The 22,106-nt window shown below is 39.1% G+C and overlaps 1 protein-coding gene and 1 pseudogene across 1 annotated transcript in view; both read right to left on the minus strand.

Annotated features, from left to right (window-relative positions):
• ELL2 (elongation factor for RNA polymerase II 2) overlaps positions 1 to 14,451 on the minus strand; it is a 65,569-nt gene extending 51,118 nt beyond the window's left edge. Inside the window, exon 1 of the mRNA XM_039875147.1 lies at positions 13,953 to 14,451. Within this exon, the coding sequence (XP_039731081.1) occupies positions 13,953 to 14,099 (147 nt within the window). The 5' untranslated portion in view covers positions 14,100 to 14,451. The remainder of the gene's footprint in view (positions 1 to 13,952) is intronic.
• Positions 14,452 to 20,644: 6,193 nt separating this feature from the next.
• Positions 20,645 to 20,763, minus strand: LOC120612632 (uncharacterized; annotated as a pseudogene).
• Between the last annotated feature and the right edge of the window lie 1,343 nt (positions 20,764 to 22,106).

Below are 22,106 nucleotides of genomic sequence, written 5' to 3' on the forward strand. Positions count from 1 at the left end.
CCTCTTTCTGCAGTAATGGGGACATGCTAGTACAAGCCCAGGGGAAGCCCTCAGGGAGGGCCTTTAACTCTTGCCTTTGACCTTGATAAACTGGAGTCTCTTCTAATTTTTGTAATAAAAAAGTGAATTGCTCAAAGAAGTATTTCTGAGAAAGCAGCTCTTTCAGTCAAGTGTAAGAAAGATGGAGAGGCATGGATTGAGGCTAGGGAAAAGGATTAGAGATCAGCTCTAGGGGATGCTTTATTTAGAAATACTCTGGTGATAAAGGCCTAAATATTAGTGTGACTTCATTTGGAGCAAACGGGAATTGGTGGAACAAGCAAACATTCGAGGAAGAATAATAAAATGTGCTGAAAGCCTGAATATCAGGCATCAAAGAAAAACGAAGCAAAGGTGGCTCCAAGGCTCCCAATCACCATCTCTGGCCAGTCAGCCCCAGTCTCTTTCAAATTAAGCTCTTACTCTCTACTTTGAAAGCTCTTGGCCTATTTCAGGCCCCTATCAGTAAGCACCTAAAGGCCAATCCTTTCCTTCAACTCCTTCCAAATATGGCTTGGCTCATCATTCAAATAGCTAGCAGAAGCTCTATCAGACAACACTCATATTACACAGCCTACAGTGAGTTCCATCAAAATAAAGCATACTCCTTCACATAGAAAACAGACCCTCCATCTACAGGACCAACCAATTTCATCTTCCACTTCCTCCTAACTGTGGCTCAACCATGTCAACTTTGTTTTAGAAACATTCTCCTCTCTATTTCTACCTCCTTTCTGTTCCTTCAACTTGGCATACCTTCCCAAACACATCTTGCCAATCCATGCTAATTGCTTATTTGACATTCAGGTTTAAGATTAATTTCCTTGGCTAGGCCTTCCTTTGGATAAATCAGGAACCAAAGATTCAATGTTTTTAAGGATCCAAGGCATGTAAATGTGAAAGACACCAGAGTATAAAGCAATAGGCAAGGGTGAGCACCAAGAGAATGAATGCTCAACCTAGAAAGAACTCAAATTTTAAAAAGTTAAACCGTTTTCAGGCCAAACAAGAAATGGCTGCCACCATTTAGCTAATTATGAACTATACTCACTTTGAGTTAACTCCTGTTAGCTGTTTTTCCAGATGCTTGGGTCTACGGTTCTATTACATTATGGGTGTATTTTTTCAAAGGTTGTCTTACTCCTAGTCACTATGATACAGAGAAGTCTGATGCATATTTAACTTATAAGTATTTATCCATGTTATGCTCAGCTAAAAAAAAAAAAGTATTATAAAATTATTTAGCCATGTTCTCTTTATATATGCAGTATATACTATACACATTCTATACTTTACAGATTACTATTCAGGGTTGCATAGACAAAACAGTACAACTATGTTTTGCATCAATTTAGAAACTTTTAAGAGTAATTTTGACTTTATCCAGTTTTTTTTTTGCCTCATCACTTAAATTTAAATCCTAACCTCCTAAATGCTTACAGTTCTATCTGTATTGCTCAATTTCTCAAAATAAATGATAATTTTTTGTTTACACAGCTTCATAATGCACAGAGCATTTTTATATCCACTGTCTCAAGTAAGCCTCCTAAAACCAGTCCTGGTTGGTAGGAAGACATCCTCATCCCCCCATTTCAAAGGGAGATAAATCTCCAGCAGGTAAAGTGTGTTGTTCAGGATCATCAAGCTAGTGGTTAGCAGAGTTAGACCTCAAATCCAGCCTTCTGAATCTTAAATATAGAACTCTTTCCTTCTCTTGTCTCTGTAGCAGTGCTGAACATTTAAAAGCACTTAAATGCTCATTCAGTTCTTCTGGCATTTTATTTCCAAGGAAAATCATTACAATTTCCATAGTTCAGTTTCTGATTTAAAAATAAGTTATTTCTTTATTTTACTTTAAGGACCATATATATAACAAAGAAACATATAAATACTTATGTTAGCATTTTTCATTTAAAAATAATAAAACCCTCATCTATGGAATAGTTGTGGGTGCTTATCTAAACAACTAAGATCACTTACTGAAAAATTCTTTTAAGATATCTGACAACCTAGAAAAGAACAATACTAAAACCTTAAATGCTTTATTGATTTTAATCCCAATTTTAGATAAGATATTACTAGGCTATAGTTATTGAATGTCTTAATGTAACAGGAGACAGCTAAAACTCTATACCATTTATTATGCATTATAAGCAAATGTCTCGAACATGTTAGTTTTTCATCTAAATGTTTTTAAGTGTAAGTTTAACTGCATAAACATGACCTGAATGCATTGTATACTTTTTAAATGCAATATAATTTTAAAAGATAATGGAATTATAGCTGGCAAATACGATAGGGCATGTTTTAAAATAATGTTTAATTTACTAAGTACATTCTCATTCAAATGAGTTTCAATAGGGTTTCAACTTTTGATTTTCTGCTTTAATTAAATATTTGCACCAAGCAGCTTTTTAAAAAATCAAGTAACTCTAGGGTTCATCCAGCCAAGAAACAATGCAGACTGGACTGACTAGGGAAACTCATTTTTACAAATGCTTCAATAACCTGATAAAGGTTATGTTTTGCAGTCAAAAGGCTCTGTGAAAATCTTAGTCCTTTCACTGTTTTTAGAGGTCCTTGAATTAACTCTCTATATCTCTTAGGAAATGTAGGGCATTCTTAAACATAGAATAAAAGTGTAGACGATACTAAAATGATCAAAGGTCTGCTTATACTCTTGACATCTGCCATTACGAGCTAATTCTACTGCAACAAAATTTGCTCCATGACCAAAGAAATCTATGTACATTATTTCCAGGAACTATTCTTTGCAATAGATCAGGAGTATAAAAGTAATATATAATTTACTACATAATCTTAATTTTACTGAGTAAATTTCTGACATGATTCTTTTAGGGTGGGAGACAAGGAACAAGGCTCAGGTTTCTTTGGATTTGAATAAAAGAAAGTTATTTATCCTATAAAAGTTGTTATAACCACCTCGATTATTTACATGTTGTTTACTTATGTAAACAAATTATATCTATGGTTACTTTTACTCTATCAACCACACCGTTTTTGTGCATAAACAAATATAAACAGCATTCTGGAACTAGAAAAGAATGCTTTCTTTAAGAAGTAAATTACAGAGATTTTTCTAACTTTATTCTCTAAGGTTAGAGATGTACTTAAAACACACTTTCTGCTTCTCTTCTGAAGCCGTCATGAAATTCTGACTTAACTCAAAGTTAACTCTTGAATTATTCTTGAAGTACTAATTAAAGAATTCTTGAATTATTCAAAATCAACCAACAAGCTTTATTAAATACCTGATATTTATCTGTTATAAATTATGATATAGTGTCAAACAATTCCAAAGTCGAATATAATTTTGGAACTTCACCCAAACCAAAAAAGTTTGTATAAATGGTGATGGGTCAGGTGACTGCTATAGGTAGGATTGTTTTAAGAAACAATTATAGCTACCTAGTCACTATTTATTGAGTGCTTAAAATGCAACAGGCACTATAATCATTTTTACTACCACCTGTGGGGATGCTCAGAACACCGTTGTGGGGCAGATACTATTATTTCCACTTCTGAGGTAATCCTATGAATTACCTAATGTTTCATAGCTAAAAAGTGACCTGGGACTCAAATCCTGGTCTGTCTTGCTTTAAGAACTGTGTTCCTACCCACCAAGTTATATAACTAGCCTCTCCTGCCCCCCTCCCAATATTTATATAAAGTGTGAAATATCCGAAAGCTAGAGAATTAAGAACTGACAAAAACTGAGAAATTTTGGAGGGATCACTTTTTTTTGGTTTTGTATTATAGTTTAAGGAAAATATCTGGCACTTGAATTTGTTTTCACTTGTGCAAGTAAATATTAAGAAGTTTTTATGATTTTCCCAAGGATAAAGCTGTATATAATTGGTCTTTCTTCCTAAAAGAGGTACTATACCATTTTAATAACTTGTGGTTATGGCACTTTAAATTAAAAAGTCATTTTATTATTCTGTTCTTTAAAACATCTCCTGATAGAGAAACCAAGATTATCTAATAATTGTATTTTAATCACTATAACACAAAAATAACCTAGGCAGAGAGAGAAGAGGAAGAAAGAAAATTGGAGCTAAAGCAGGAAATAGCACAGGAAATCAGACTGTTGATCCTGAAGAAATCGAATATACTCAAGCTCTTATATTTGGTATATGTTTGGAATGACAGTATGAATGTGAAATTTAGAGATAATCTAAAGCTGCCTTTTAACGGTATCTCCTTCTTTGTACCCAATCTTTTAGATGACAAAAAATGAAAGTCATTAAGCTCCACAAAATTTAGTATTTTGCTTTGTGAGTCAATGCAACCTTGCCCTTAGGAAAAATTCCTTCTCTGAAGATTTGGAAGAACCAGATGAAAGAGCATATGGAACAAAGAATAATTCCTTTCTAGCCATTATAGCATAGAAAAGAGTAAAACAGTGAGAAGAGGTCAAAAACCTAACCTATTTAACACAATCCAATGAGAAGTCAAAAACCCAATCTAGTTAACACAATCCTTGTTTTGAAAGATAGTTTATGGCAAACTGCAGCTATTTGATTCAGGCCAAAATTTTAAAAACATTATTGTTATTATTGTCTTAAATCTTATCATTTCGAATAGCTCTTAAAGGAACATGGAAGGCAAAAATCTAAACTAAACAGCTAAATAGTTACTGTGAACCAGCCTTCTAACCAACAATGCTTTAAGCACAATATCCCATTCATTTTTTTCCAAGAGAGAACTTAATGTGAGCTTTTTAATTGTATAATAAGCTTTACATGTCAAATGACTATAAACGTAAATGAAGATTTATTACTTGGGATCAATCTCTAGAGCAGAAGTGTAAGGAGAAGCAGTAAAATAAACTAGGACTGAAAGATGGAGGTTATTTTTAAAATACTAGAAATCAATGCAGTAAAGCACCCAAAACACTTTTACAAAAGGAGCCATTAGAAAACTTGAAACCAGAAAATGACATCATCACACTTAATATTTGAAAAAGATCACTCTAGCTGCTGGGTGAAGAATCAATTATGGCAGGAGAGTGGAAGGTTGAAGGCTAGCTGGAAGTCCATCACAGTGGTCCTCAAGAGAAGATGGTGGCTGAGACTGGAGCAGTGGTGACTGATGGGGTTAGATTTCAGATGTTTGAAGATTGATAAGACTTGTGAAAAATCAAAAATTACTAGTCAATTACTAGGCAATTGGTGAAGAGTACTGCCACTTACTAAAATGGGAAACACTCAGGAAGATTTAGTCTTAAGGAGTGAAATCAAGAATTGTGTTTGGATCTGTTAAGTTTGAGATACCTATTAAACTTTGATGAGGAGATGAGGTGTTGGAAATAAATGCCTGGAGTTGGAGGAAGGTCAGAGCTGGAGATAAATATTTGGAAGTCAGTAACATATAGATGGCCTTTAAGTTGATAGGACTAGATAAGCTCACTTAGGGAGAGTGAACAGAAAAAGAGAAGAGAGCTGGGATCTCTAGCATTCAGAGGCCAGTCAAGCAGAGACTAATGATAATGAGCAGGAGAGACTGAGAAAAAATTGGCAGGGAGGCAGGAGGAAAATCAGGAAAGCTGTTTTTACAGGAAGACATGATCAACAGAATGGAATACTGCTGAGGTCATATAAGAGAGGAACAGAAAGATGACCACTGGACTTGGTAACAAGAAACCTAGTCAGGTGCAACTTCAGGAGTGTCATGGAGACAACCCAATTGGAGTGTCCTGAACAGAGGGTTGGAGGTGAAGAGGCAGACAATGCTTCTCAGATCCTCAAATATAATCATTTTCTTTTATATGTCCCCCTTGAATAAAGACTTTATTGCTTTTCCATATGTTTGCACTTTCTTGACAGCAGGGACTGTCTATGACTTATTCAGCTTCCTATCTCCAGTGTATAGTTCTATGCTTAGCACATGTCCGAAGATTAATAAATGTTTACTAAATGAATATTTAATACTTTTAATTCTGACTTCTACCTTATCTTAATCTTTTATTACAGAAAAAAAACATTTTAAGATACTCAGCTGAGTTTTTATTACATGGACATGTAATAAAAATACATATTGGTTCTCTGAGGCATCAATGGTTTCCAATACTGGAAATCAAAAGCAATACTTAAAGTAAATGCTATTTTAAAATTTGCTAACACAAGTTTCTAGGTAAGCATATTTAGATCCTAAAGTATTTCAGTGAATCTTATTAGAAAGTTCAAGCCTGGCTCCACCCTGAATCAGCTCACAGTGGTCAGTGAAATAGTCTTCTAGCCAAGGTTATCTCATGGATCATGAACCAAGCACTCATAACTAGTCCATGATAATGTATATATATGACAAAAGCATTATGTACTCATAATTTTTTGTTTTGCTTTTCACAATGAAACTGTCAAACAAAAAAGAAAGAGGAAAATCAAAACACTAAAACAGAAATGGAAGTAGTCTGGAAGAAGTGAAAAAAATCGACCCTTTCAGGGCCTTTTTAGAAATCATATCAAAATGATGCTTGAAATTCATCCAGGCACAGTAAGAGTTACTTAACATTTCAATAATCATCAGGGACAGAAACCACAGGTCTCGTTTTCACATTAAAATCAAATTCGATTTTCATATTATCTGTGTTCTATGATGGTCTTAAGTGCAATTTATAGGGATTATTGAATAAAGGATGTCCATAAAATACAAAACTTTAAAAATCTCTGCTCAAAACCAAAATTTCTTCTACCTAATAATTTCAACTTCCCTCAATATCAAATTCCCAAATTTCCATCCAAATGTAAAAGACTTTGTATGAGACATGTAAGCAATATAGCTTTGTTTTAGTCTAGCCTCAGACCCCTAAATATAATTCTCAAATATAAAACATCTTATGAAAACTAAGTGATTACAGACAAGACAGAGTGAATGTTCACTAAAATGGTATTCATCATCTTTATCTCTCCCACCCCTACCTCACTCTTCCAACTGCTTCTGATTTCCCTTTTTCTACTAAGGATATTCTTAGTGCCGATGGCTAGAAATCTTGATTCAATCCTATTCCTTTAAAACTTGTTAAATTCTATAGACTTTATTCATCTCTAATGCCTCCCATAAGCATCCTCAAATCATCTCTAGCCTGAACCACATACTTTTTCATAATTTGTCTACTTCTTTCCAGATTTATATCCAAGCATGTTAAGAGTATACAGCAAAGCCAGAATAATCCAAAAGCAAATCACCTTAAACTTCTACCCAGTGTCTCCCCAGAACTGATGGACTAAAATAAAATGCAACCTGCTCCTATCCACCTTTACTCTCTTAAATCCAACTATATTTTTCCCTTGCACTACAGATTAAGTGGAACAGGGACCTTCTTTACAATTCTCAGGGCCTGCCCTAGCTTTTCTACTGCTGTCCTTTACTCCACTGTGGCATTCCTTCTGCTGGAAAGTGGTCCCTTATCCAGTCGCTGCCTGCTAAAATCCTTTAGGACCCCAGGATGTTTTTCAGGCCAATTAGATATAGGATCCCCAATAAGAAAAGAAACTTACAGCATTTGCCTAACAATCTCGTACTATGAAACTAGTAGCCAAATGCTCTGACTATAGAGTCCAATTTGAGGTGCTAATTAGATTCATAAATCTTTGAGGAGTATACAGCCTAATTAACAAGATTCTCTCTTCTTATAACCTATATTATACTGCCAGCCATGGAAATACTAGGTTTAGCCTTTGCTGGCAAAGTATTAATGGTGGCCCTTAAACTAGTTCTTCCTAAAGATTTAACATGGCTTTTAAGAGCCATATTCCCACAACAGAAATTACAGATAGGCAAATGAACTGGAAGGGAGGGAGGGAGGGAGGGAAAGAAAAGGACAGAGCAATTCTTCCTGGTAAATCAGACCTGAATTATGTTATGTTTCTCAGCTTCAATTTGGCTATGAAGACATGGCCATTGATTTACTGTACTCTACTCCTGACCTTTTTATCTAGATTTTTGCTTAAGTCATGGGAAATGTCGTATGGAGCTGAGGTATGCAGGAGTCAAATATGGCATTATACACATGCATGAATGTTTTCTTTATTCTAAAACTTAGCTCATCCTAAATGCAGAAATGCCCATAATAGCACATTTTAGGAACATCTTCTCAAATACTCCAAATACATTTAGCCCAACCTGGCAAATAAGTGTGCTGAACTATGGTGCCAAGGCTTCTGAACCACTCTGTGGTCACCATGAATTGTTAAAATGACCCAGCATTGGTTTAGATGAAATTCTCATTTTTTTTACAAGTTTAAATGGAGCAAAAGGAAAGGCTTGGATCTGTTGATTGTCCTCCGGTAAGCTTTCCTGTAAATCATTCCAAGAATTCTACGCCCCTTTCCTTTTAAAATCTTTTCTTGAACATGTTCCAGTCTTTCACATATGTTCTTTCTTTCTCCACCCAATTCTGGTGCCAAGATTCCCCGTCTATCATTTTAGGCAATCTGGCTTCTGCTTTTCACTGGGAGGAGCACCCTCCTTTGCGCTGAGCACTTGATCATTTGAATAAACTTTTCAAACACACTGCAACATGGGGTACAAACTTGACTTTACTTGATTAAGAGCATTTTAAGATCAAGTTCAGCCTGAAGATATGTGTAAGTGAAAAGTCAGTAATATTAACATATTTAAATTAAACCTGGCTACATTTAAAAAGTACAATAAAAGGAATGTGCTAATGCAAACCTCATTGTTTTACTTAATAAACATGTCCACTGGCAGTGGCAGCTTTGTGCTGGCAGGTCTGGATGCTTGAGTGGTCCCTTCAGGAGAACAAGGTCTTCTGTAGTTATTTATAAGGTAGATTATTGAACACACACACAATTGTTTGAGGGCAGGCAGAAAAAGTAAGAGATAAGGACAAGGTATGAGTCTTTTCTGTATCTTCTGTATCTTAAACCACGAGTAATCAAATTCTGAAAAGTTCTCCAGACAGAATGAAAGGGTAAGGAAAGGAAATCACCTATTCTATGACCTTTGAGATGAGTATTTTAAAAGATTAAGTAACATATTAAAGGGAACTACTGTGAAGGACAATAACTTTGGAGGTTTAAATAAGACTATATGCTTTGATTAGAAATAATAGTATCTGGTAATACTGAGAGAAACGAAATTCCTCATACAAAATTAAATGTAAGTATATTTGCACAAACTTTCAAAACACTATTATTTTCTTAGAAGACACTAACCAAGGTGTCTTGGTTAATTATTATTATTATTATTATTATTGGCTTCTATTAAGCCAATAATGAGTGAATAAGAGACTGTGTTAACAGAATCCTTTTCAAAGGTATCTGCTTTCTGATCCTGAGACACAGAGGATGAATGGCCCAGTCTTCGCCCTCAAATGCATCTATGCAAGACTTTTTACATAATAGTTGGGTAAAAATAGTATTATTTGAGCCACCACTTTTGAAACTTTGAGTAAATGTTAAAAAATAAATAAATTGACAGGATCAGCAAAAACAGAATCTAAAAACAATATTTCGATTGTTGTTATTACAAATGAGTTATTCAAATATCAAAATAAAGCCAGCTATATTACTGATATTAGCTAAGATATATTTTGGAATTTTGGGTCTTAATTTTAAACATAGTTTTAGGATACATTTGGAAGAAATATGATTACAGTAATATATGTTCATTTAAAATATGTAGAGCTTGTAGAGACACAATCATAGACATCAATTTAGAATGATGATAAAGTTGTAATTTGTGATTTTATTTAACTTGTCCTTTCATTCAAAATAATCAATCTACAGTAAAAAAAAAGTGGATTTGTAATATATCCTAAATATCTACATTAGTATGTCTAAAATTATTCTGCAAATTATGAAAATAACATTCCAGTTAACATTTTTAAAACATTCAATCGACTTGAAACTATTTCCGTATTCAAACTAAGTGGAAAAACAACTTTTAGTAGATATTTACTCCAATTGTAACTCCCATTCCTGCATTCGCAATGTCTCTCTCCCCCACCCTAGTCCCTGTTTAGAAAAGTTCCCAAGTTAGCATTCTTCGTTTCTTCTCTAAAAATAGAAAACTTGAATAATGAAGGTCAATTAGGTTTGTCTGGTTTGTTTCCAATTAAAGATTCTGTTTTCATGAACCTTAATAATTTCACGTACTTGTTCAACTGTATCTAAATAATTTCTGTATTTTGCAGAATTTAGTTTCCTAAAATTCCTGAATTTACCTCATTGAAGCCTTTAGTCAAGTGGATTAATTTAGAAGATAAAGTCCAATGGACAAAATAATCCAGTTAAAAATAACTCTGATACTTAATTTAAGAAATTAACCTATTGAAATTTCTGGCTCTTAGAAAAATCATAAGAGGAGGAGTAATAGTTATAGCTCCGGACAAATCAAAGCCACTTGGAGGCCACTTTTCAAGCATTAAGCACCTTCCTATCTAAGCACAGAATAGTGAGAGCAGTTGTATGTGAGAAATTAAGTCATTTTTTCCCCCATAGATGACAGGCTTGACCACCAGGCACTTCTTCCCAATTAGCCAACACATAGCAACATATTTCCAAACAGCAACTACAATTTAAAGTCACAAGCTCTACTTCTGATAAGGGTGGAAGGTGTAAAATACCAAATAAGTATCCTACTGGATGATAAAAGCTCGAGCCGATGCCTACTGCTGGCAACTCTTACTGTGCAAATGGGGGAGCCCTGGTCTGACCAGGGGCACTTAGGACACATTTGTGGGAGGCTTATCTGAACACGCCAGAGGATCCTGCAGTGAGTTCCAACAGGGTCTCTCATTTCTTTTTCTCCAGTCTCTTCCTATTTTTCAACCATCTGGGGTTAAATTCTCAGCCCAGCTATTGCTTTTCCAAACCCATTAACAAGTGTTTCTGTGGCTCCAGTGACAGTGAGGCCTGGGGACAGAAGCTGGTTAAGTCAGAAACAAGGCAGCATCTAAGGCAGTGATTTGCAAACACCAAATCAGCTTATTTTTTCCCCCTCTCTTTGCACACCACTGCTTCTACCACCAGCTTTTCAGGAGAAAAGGAATCCTAGGACCAACTCAATCTACCTGGCTCCACAATCAGAAAGGTAGAGGGACTTGGAAGTCATCTCCCTTTCCCTTCTTTGCCTGTGTACAGATCGACCAGACCCATTAATTTGTATGCACAGAGATGGAAAAGATAGTAATGATATTAATAGGCAAGAGAAGTAGTCAAGAGCAAACCCATTGACTTTGGTACCTTTGATTATTAAAAAAAAATTAAGATTCAAGAGATGAGATGGGAAAGAATTTTTATCTACTGTTTCCTAGAAGACAGTAGTATATAAATGTGGGGACTTTTGGAGTTAAAACACTCCAATCAATGCCAAGCATATAAACACTAAGGTGTAAAAAGCAGAAATGAAGGTAGGAAAACAAACGGCACTCCCTTCCTGGGGCCCCAGTGGTCATACAGATCAGTGAGCACTGGGGCCTCTCTGTCACCTCACTCTCCCTGGATACCATCGCTTCCCTCTGTCAACTGTACAGCGTCTATCGGTCTTTCTGTAATCAACTGTACAGTTTGCCTGTTGTTCTCCCAAGGTGGCTGGTTGACCTACTGTACCCAGAGATGCCTTTCTCCACCCTCTGTCAGTCTTTCTCTGCTCCTCGGGTCTGTTTCTGACTGGAGGTTGGCAGCTTCTTGCTGGCTTCTTCCTCTCCACCCTCTGTTTTTCTTTTTACATCCTCTGACCTACCTTCTTCCCACTGTCATTCCTTCCCACATCCTCCCCTCAGAACAAGCAAGCTTATCTCTCCATCTTGCAGGGCTGAGTTTCACTATAGTGTCTGCCTTTATCCCTCTGCCTGCCTATCTGGCTTCCCCCAGATGGGCCCTCCCACTCCATGCTGGTGCTGATCTCCTCCCTGCAGGTGCACCTGTTTGGGAGTAGCTACTGACACACGCAGTTTTGTATTTCTTGTATCTCGTTGCATTTCTATTGCTGGGTGTTCACTGACCTTCCAGCCATATATGAGGCTCTTTTCCCCTGAGATTTCATGGTGTGTAGGAAAGTATCTTTCTCCCTGTGTATTCACTCCTCTTTCTCATCCCAAGTCTGAGTGTTTCTCATATGCTTCTCTGGTGGGTAACACAAGTGCCCTGAAGTGTACATCCATGTGTCCACTAGTTCTGAGTATCCCCTTGAGAGCATGCTCACCTCTACGAGTCTCTCCTGACATTTACACATACACTATCACGTGAATCATATATTTCCCAAGCTGTACATAATTGTGTGCCTTCCCATGTGCATGTTTAGTAGGGGGCCTCTCCAAAAAAGTTCCCCTCAGCCCAAGTTCATTAACTCCTAGTGAACCAGGGTTCACACTTCTCCAGTGGCTCTGCCTCCAACTGTCTTCCTTCTATGCATTTAAAGTGCCTGGCGCTAGTGGGAGCTCAACAGATGTTAAATTTCCACTTTTATCTGAATATCTGCATCTGGGTGTCCCTCTGGTCCTCTGTGCCTTTTTTATGAAATCAGTTAATTGGAGCGAGTTTCCTTGGTATGATCTGGGTTATCTGTCAGGATGCTCTGTGGGTTATATCTCCTTCCAACTGTCTCTCCTCTTAGAGAAAATGTTACCCCTCCTCATATGGTATATCCCTTCCCTTATGCAATGTGTCCACTCCGGTCTCCCTCATCCACACACATTACTGCATGTCCATAAACAGCTTCTCCAGGCACCCCGGTTGCGGTGTCCCTTCTCTGTGCCCCACCCCCTCATATTTTTTCAACACGAGAACGCGTTCCTGGCTTCATACTCCAATTGCGGCGTATGTTCGTCTATATGAGCCTTCGCTGTTCTAGAGCTGTGCGTCCACGGGTCTCTCCGGAATGTGGTGCAGGGGAAGAGACCGAAGTCTCTGCCTGGGAGGCAGTATATCCTCCTCCCACCCTCGCTCCCAGTCTCTACATCTGTGGGTCCGTCCGAGACGCGGCGTCTTTCGAGTACGAGGACCCTCCGTGAATCTCTCTCCCCAGTAACCGATGTTTTGCTTTCGGGAGAACTCGGTGTGATGCTGGTTCATCTCCGGGAGCGCGAGGCGCCTGTGTTCCCGATCCCTGGGAGCGCAAGGTGTCCTCCCCTCCCTGCTCGTACGCCGAGCGTCTGTGTCCAGCCTTTGAAAATACCCGGTGTGCCCCCCATATGCGGAGTGCCCGTGTTCCTATTTCTGCGAGTACACGGAGCGCCCCGCCATACACTAAGCGCCCATGTCCCTAAGTCTCTGCGAGTACAAGGTGTGTCCCACTAAAAAACGCAGAACGCCTGTATCCCCATCTCTGCGAGTACACAAAGTGCCCCACCATACACGAAGCGCCCATGTCCCTAAGTCCCTACAAGTACAAGGTGTGTCTCGTCTGCATACGCTTATGTCCCCGTGTCTGCGGCGTCCACGGTGTTTATGTGTTACCTCCAAAATGCGAACAGCCTGTGCCCGCGAGTCCTTCGGGGTTCGTTACCGGTACGCTGTATACCGCCCACCTCCCCCATCCCCCGCCGTGGGCAGCGTGGTTATCTCACTCATCTCTCTTGTCTCCCTGGTACTTCTCTCGCTTATTGGGACAGAATAAGCCAGGAAACCCACGGCGCCGTCGGAAAGTCCCAATGTAGGACTGCGGTTGCCCCGGCCCCGCCGCCAGGGGCCGCCCGCCCGCCCGCCTCCCAACGCCTCAGCGCCCGGCTGGCCCCGGACGGCGTCGTCAGCGACCCTGCCCGGCCCTGCCTAGCCCTGCCGCCTCGGGCGCTGACCGCAGCGGCTGCGAGCCACGACTCCGCCAGCCCCGTGCTGGGTGCCAGGGACAGGAGGAGGTGCGGCGGGGCGGCGAGGGGCGCCCTCTCCCTCCCCGAGCCCGGCTGGTCGGCCGGCCAGCCCACTCACCTTGTGGCTCTGGTAGGTCTCAAGCGCTCGGATCGCCGTCTCGGTGAGCTTCACATGCAGTACGGTGATGTTGTCCTGCCCCAGGCGTCCGCACGACAGCCCATAGCGCTGCTCTTCCCGCAGGCCCGCCGCCCCCCCTGCCGCCATCTTAAACTCCCCGGGGTGCCGCCGCCGACGCCGCTCGGGCTCTAGCCTCCACTGCGGCCGCGGCTGCTCGGGCTTCTGCAGCCGCCGCCACAGCTACGGCCATCCCGCTGCTGACGTACTGTCATATACTGCGCGCAGCCAGACCTTGGGCTGCCACGGCCGCCACCCGCCCCACCCTCTCGCCCCGCGCCCCGCCCCGAGCTCGTTTCATTGGCCCCGTTTCCCCTCAGGACCGCCCTCATTGGCCGCCATCCACTCTCTCGGGGGCGGAGCCCAAAGTCGCCGGAGTTTTGCTCTCGGGACGGGACGGGACGTCCGAGAGGTGAGAGGCTGACGTCGAGGTGACGCGCCCACTTAATCACATCTTACGTCACATCTAATCTTCTTGGCTCGCCAGCCGCGATTGGCCAGGCTGGCTTGGTGGATCTTCTGCTTATTGGGTCTCCAAGTTGCCTAGTATGGTTACCTGGAGTTGGAGACCTACCCTTTGGAAGATAATAGTGGAGAGTAGGGAAGAGTCTTTTCCTGAGCTGTTGGTCCTGGGAGAAGAGAACCCTCACCCCCAAATGTGTGGCCACCAAATAAGGACTTTGTCCTCCGACGGCTGCGGAAGCTTTTGGAGATTCGTTTGTGCCAGGGAGGATGCAGTAGGTGGAGTCACTGGAGAGCTTTTCAGAACTGAGTTTAGTGCTGTTGAGCAGACAGAATTGGGGAGGACACCCTTCTTTGTCGTTTCTCCCCAACTTTGAAATTAGTGAGTCGACCCTAGATTGAGTTGTGCTAGATCGTGTGGAACATCTTAAGTACAACAGCATGCCTAAGGCTTAAAAAAAAGAAAAAAATGCCTTTGGTGTGGTGGATACAGTAACTACAGAAAATTGAACTTCAGGGTCTTTCCCACGCCATGCCCGCTTGTGATGCCATAGGAACGTATTCTGTTCCTCTGGAGCTCGCCATAGGGGCAGGGTGGTGCCTTTTATGGGACTTGGAGGGCCGCTCCTGGTTGTAGTGGTATCTCCTTTTAAAAGAGTATAACTGGCCTCCACCTAAATTAAAAGAAACATCAACACCTCTCTTTCTCTGGTTCTGTCTGAGTTCTGTCCATTTCATTTGACAGCGAGGTTGGAAAACCTAGCTGGGGTTTAAGCTATTGATGTTAAGTGGGGAATATGGGGGTGTGAGGGTGTGGGGAGGCCGGGCATATTTTCCATTCCTCGCGATGCTCCGTGTGTAGGCGTGGCTAAAGGAGAGAACCTAATCAGGAGCCCTCTTGAGGCTGTGTATGGATAGACTGACAGGATTCCCGTCAGAGAGGATGGATTAACCTTGTGATCAGAAACAACCAGATGAAAACAGACTATTGAAAAGCTTGAAACTGTTGAAAGGCAGTTTTTAAAAATTACTTAAAAAAAGATTTGAGACGCTTATTGTTTCCCTCAGATTCTAAAACCTTGTTAGGTTTTACAGGGATTCCCCAGAAAAATTTATAAGCATTTTAAAATCAGTATTTCCCATTTTTTAAATTGGAAAGGGCCGTATTTTCTAAAAAGGTCCATGTGGGAGTTTTTAACACCTCCCCCCACCACACACACTCCTGAATAAATCCCTTCCCCAGCCTACAGGTACACTACCTCTTGATTCAGACTCTCAAGCATCGTATGTGTACGATATGAATTACAAAATGAATTCTCCTTCCATAGAGTATGAGTTAAGTGGAAACACCTGTATTAAGTGCTGGTGACATCGCAGAAGAGTATTTTTTAAATTGACTTAATTTCAATCCGCTAGAATTGGCTAGCTGTTAAGATATGATTAACACTTGTTAATTTAGTTTACTAGAGTGTTATTACCTTAAATTCATTGAGTAGAGAAATTAAGGCAATCACAAAAAAATCCAAAATATAATTTTGTACTTGAATTATTTTTTTTCTTGTGTTTGTTTTACTTTGATAGGGAAGTATTTACTTTGACATATCTAAAGCTCTAATTATTTGGCAGGGAGTGGGGGAGGAGTTTGACCAGAACAAGTCAAACCTGTATCCCACTGCTTTTCCGGTGAAGGTGGGTAAATCCCCGCCCACATGGCATCTTAACTTGGCCTTCAATTACTCAGAACTTCTGCTGACATCCAAGAGGTGGGGGAGGAGCAAGGGTGGATTTTACTGTAGTTTTCAAATGTTTGACCTGGAGCCACTTTCTAGTAATTGATTTTCTTAATTGTAGTAGAATTTTTTTCTCATGCTCTATTTTAATGGGTAACAATCTTTCCATGGGTAATAAATTATTGTAGTGAGTTATTATTTGTTTGTATTTTTCCTCTTTTGAGCTTTTTGACTCTGGAAGGAAGCAATGACCATATACAAAGGAATATGGTAATCTAATAGTGTTGCATAATGCCTACATGAATCAGATGGGCCAGTTGGGACAGTGATAAGGGTAATTCTTTTTGAGGAGGCTGTTGAAAGTTGCTCTTTGGGAAATTTGCCATTTTATGGATATTTTCTGTATCATTCAGTTTAAATAATTAACAATAATTATCGAATGCCAATTAAATGTAAAAGGCTGTGGGAGATTTAAAAATTAAACAGTATAGTCATATTTAAAGGAATTTTCTGTTTTAATATGGTGAATAAACTAACATACTCAAAGCAAAGCAAGCAGAGAATAAATGCTACTTTGGGTGATAAGCCCAAAAATTCAAAGAAAGGAGAAATCCAGAGAAGTCTTGTGGAGGTGGCAGAACTTGACCATCTACTCAAGGGATGAGTAGATTCTAGATAAGTGGAGGTGGTATAGATTGGGAGAGCTCGCTAAAAATGATCGTAATGATCATTCTAGTTGAACCCATTCATTTTATGAATGAGGAAACTGAAGACACTTAATTTAAAAGCAACCGGCTGTCAATCTTAAAAATTAAAACGATAAAGGTTATTCAAGCAGCAAATGAGTTTATTTGGGAATAGCAGAAAAATTGCCATTTGGGACATGCAAACAAACTATGGCGAACCATAGGCAAGTCTGAAGAGACAAGGGAGGTCAGCTTTTATTGGGTTCCAGGAGGAAATTGGGGAGGGTTGTTTTGAACAGGAGCTCACTGGTGGAGAAGGAGAGTTCGAGGTTGTGGCCGTTTTGTATTGGCATCAAGCAGAGAACAGTTGCTATTACTGAGGCAAGCGGAGAAGAAATCGTCCTTTTTTTTTTGCTGGTTATGTAAGCTTCCACTAATGATAGTACATGAGAGCTCTCCCTTCATGGCGTCCAAATAATTTGAATGTTTCCTTCATTCATTTTCATACTGCCTAATTTATTACAACCAGGAGAGGCAGGGTTTGAATCAGCTGTTTTAAGTGTCCTTCTAGTCACTGTATACACTGAGTAGCTATTATTTGGATTTAACAACAGGAAAAATATGTCTTACAGGGTAATTTAGTGCAAGGAAAAGTCAAAAAGGAAGTAACCTGATGTAAAGCCTATTTTATCTCTGATGTCTACCATATGATGCTGGCAAAGGACGTGAACATCAAGTCCTTTGCTGGCCTTCAAATACCAAATCACCCCTCATTCTTAGTTGCCACATACTTAGTGACCATTTCTCACTCACCTTTGGAGCATAGATCACCAATTCAGGTGACTTCAGGAACCATTAGGTACCCAAAATGAGTGAAGCAGGCCAGACACAATGCCATAGGGACTGAAGGAGCTGGACTGTGGTGAGCTGGGGGTATTTAAAGGGCTCAGTGGTTTTCTGGTGCAGCTGATTGTTGCTGGGTGAAGATATAGGGGCCCAGCATTGTCTAATCATATTTTTCAAGAAAAGCTGGAAATTGCAGGATTTTACATGAACTTTCTGATTTTCGTTGGCTAATGAAAAGTTTTAATAAATGTTTTGAGGACATTAAAAATCTTGGGCCTGAGGTAGCCCATAGCTTTCTGGTTTTCAACCTCTGCTTTAGTAATTTCTAGTATGAAAGGCCATTTTGTCTTATACCTATCTTAATAGTTTTATGAGTTATTTCTTAAAGCTACTTATAAAAAAGTTCATACTTATGTCTTAATATAAGGCAATGGTTATGAAAAGAGGACACAGAACCCTTGAGTTATAGCAAAGAAGCTCTCTGGAAGAAGAATTTCTGGTGGAAATTCTTTCCCCTTGAAATTCTCCCTGATGCCTCCTGCCCCAATTGTGTTTGACTCCCCACCATTGTACTGCTCTCCTATCAAGACTGCCCAGTTCTGTGCAAAAATCTCCTCCTTTCCTTGGACACAGCTAAAGTAGGAGCTTGATGGTTTTAAAAGAACTTCACTAAAGGTTTATAGGGAATAAAAGTGAAATACCTACAGAAGGGACATAAATATTTGCTGCCTAAACACAGATTTTAAGAGGAACAATTATTGTATCATGTATGATTATTTTTTACTCCACTCGGTTTAAGAAATGTCACATTGCATTATTTATCATCATCATCATCATCATCATCATCATCATTGCTAAATCTGACTCTGAGGATCCCTCATCTCACGGTGTAGTAGAACAATAAATCCACAGGTCTTAAAAATGTCCCACAATATATGGGGAGGCCTCTCTGGTCTTTCTTTGTCTTTCACTCCTGGCATAATTGATTAGAAGCTCAAGAATTTCCTTTTAGGAAGGGTTTGGAACTAGGTAAATCTAAATGGAAGGAATCAGACGACCTGATTGGAAACTGGGTTTATATAGCAAACATACTGGTTTTACTTAGATTGTGTATTTATTTGGTGGTGGGATTGAGGGTGGCATACTGATGGAGATAATGAGAAGGGAGGCTGAAACCCTCTCTAACCAATACTTTGCACCAAAACATATATGATGAATGGTCTACATGATTTCCTGAAAGGTATAGCTCATCTGGAAACTTTGCTGAGACTGGCAGCATTGGGGTACCAGGTAACTTCTATCTACAGATGTGTACTTTCCTGGGGAGCTGAAAGAACAGTGGACTTGGGCTGTACCCTTCCTGGGATTGGCAGCCTCTGCCCTTTCTCAGTCTTGTGGGAAGCTATCTCAGCCCTAGATTTCTGCGTCTATACTCTCTTAGTCTCCATAGTTCTTTCTTCCTCCTCTGAGGAAGAAAGAGACATTCTGGCTCTTTTTAAAAACTGTGATCTTAGAGTAAGGAAAGTAGCACCCCCCTCCCAATTCCTCTGATATCCCCCCCACCTCCAGTTTAAATCTCTTCTTTCTTTTTAAAGTTTCTTCCCTACCTCCCCAATTACAGTTGACATACAATATTATACTGGTTTCAGGTATACAACATACTTGTTAGACATTCATATACCTTACAAAGTAATTACCCCACATCGTTATTATAATATTATTGACTATATTCCCTATGCTGTACTGTACATCCTGTGACTATTTTTACAACTGACAATTTGTACTTATCAATCCCTTTCACTCTTTTCATGCATCCCTCAAATTGCCTTCCTATCTGGGACTCTCAATTTATTCTCTGTATCTATGAGTCTAAAACACTAATTGAAAAAGGTATATGCACCCCTATGTTCATTGCCCCATTATTACAATAGCCAAGATATGGAAGCAACCTAATTGTCTATCAATAGATGAATGGATAAAGAAAATGTGGTACATATATACAAAGGAATGTTGCTCAGCCATAAAAAACAATGAATGAAATCTTGCCATTTGTGACAACAGGGTTGGACTTCAATGGTATTATGCTAAGTGAAATAAGTCAGACAGAAAGACAAATACCATATGATTTCACTTACATATGGAATCTAAAAAACATGATAAATGAACAAACAAAACAGAAATGAACTCAGATCAAATCCCTTCTTTACTCTTGGTGAGGCTGAGTAGAAGGCTAGGTGTGCAGGGTTCTCATTCTTTTAGAGGTACAGAAAACACAAATCTGGCTTCCTAAGATGATGAAACTCCAACTTTACTAACACCTTTCTGGGCTTGTTTCCCTCTGTCCTTTGCCTTGAAGAGTGGTCTCTAGGAAGTTCTATGTCCTTTGAAAGCAGAAGACTCAGGCTCTGTTCTCCTGCACACCAAGAAAACCTTCTGTACTGGTTGAGAAAAATGTCCTATCCACAGAATTGCACAATATAGTGATCAAAGTGTCCCTTACTCCTCATGATATATATATTTCGTGGGCTTTTAAGCACAGTACAAAGTGTCCTGGAAAGTGTCAAATAAATTCTGAGAATGAGAAGGTTGGTACAGAGTGACTTCATAACATTTACTGTTTTCATACTGTTTTTTACTGAAAAGGAGCATATATGTTTCTGAATATACTGAGGATGTAGGAAGACTAGGGTGTACAAAATGTCTGTTCACCTTTTCACTTTTAAAAACATTAATAGTGGGCCAAATGCCATCAGCATCAAGAACAATAAAGAACAATATTAATAATAACAGCTTATTTTTGTCAACTTTGTTATTTATTTATTTATTTTAGGTGAGGCAATCTTAACCTCACAGATTGCAAGGGCATTGTCAACTTACAACCCCTTATTCCTTATTTTTTTATTTTTTATGCCTACAGCAGCATCTGGTCTTCCTAGGTGGTCTCCCATCCAAGTACTAACCAGGCCTGACCCTGCTTAGCTTCTGAGATTAGATGGGATCAGGCTTGTTCAGGGTGGCATGGCCGTAGATAATAATACCTTATTTTTGATGGGGCTTTGCAGTTTAAATAGCAATTAAATTACATTATCTCTTTTTTGAATTTTCTCTCTACTCTGAGGTAGCCATTGTTTTATGCTCATTTTATCTTTCAGGTAAATAAGGCTCAGAGAGATTGTGTATCACCTAGTTGGTAAGTGACAGAACCTGGTCAGAACCCAAGATTTCCTTTTACGAATCTAGCACTTCTATCTTTGAACATGGTTCTAAGTTCTGAGGAGTTATCCCGAATGTGTCAAGTTGTCACAGTAAAATTAATAAAGAGGAAATTGTTGGTTCTACTTTTAGGGGCAGGTTGGCTGTTGGTTTTGTTGTTGGTCTTAAAAACAAGACTTAAATCATTTGAATCACTCCCTCTACACAAACGCCAAATATGCGATTAAATAGTAAAAAGGCAAATAAAATGATCCATTCAGCATTGGTTTATTATAGTTATCATATTGACTTTAATGAAAGTTATGGAAGCTAATCTATTTTTATGTGTGGCATAATTTGTGATATAGTAGAACACTCGGTACAACAAAAATATACGCAGTCATAGATGTCCATTTGAAAATGTTCATAATTTTAAATTAAAATTGTTTACAGTTGTTATAGCTTTGTTTTTATTTGATGTTGTTCATATTTATGATTTATTTGATTATGAATCTGGTCAAAGCACAGTCTTTAATATATCACTTGTTCCTATAGGAAAATATCACTTAAATTATAACACGGTTTCTAGAACATATAATGGCAAAAAGTAGAGAATATATGTATCATACATGTGAACCCAGAAGACTTTTCTGTTTTTATTTAGAGAATTAGAATTATAGTCACCCTGATACCATTTTGTTTTCAGTTGGCCATTTACTCAAGTATCATCTTTGATCTTTTGATCTGTTATGGCCAGTTTGGGAGCTTTTGTTGTTGCTTTGGATTTGGGAATTTAAGAACCAACATGACCCTTACAAGTTAGAATATTTACATAATTAGGAACATGACGGTATAGTCTAATAGGAAATGTAAGATATGAGGATAAGAGATATTAGATGAGAAGTATTGTACAGGCACTAATTCAGAGATGTAGACGTTCCAGATCAGCTCAGGGCATTGGGAAAATTTTCGTGAAAGAATTAGCATCGGAACGTCAAAGGTTTGTAGCTGTGCTAATGGGAGTACTGAAACGTTCTAAGTTTAGGGATCTTATAAGTAGTTGTTTGCTATTATAAGGCATTTTGGGGAAAAGACAGTAATCTGGCACATGGGAGCACATGAAGGTAGTTGTGACTGATGGAGCCAGAAAAATGGGTCAGAGACAAATTGTGAAGAGAGCT

Source organism: Pteropus medius, unplaced genomic scaffold, assembly GCF_902729225.1.
Source record: "Pteropus medius unplaced genomic scaffold, Ma_sr-lr_union100, whole genome shotgun sequence".
Classification (NCBI taxonomy): Eukaryota; Metazoa; Chordata; class Mammalia; order Chiroptera; family Pteropodidae; genus Pteropus; species Pteropus medius.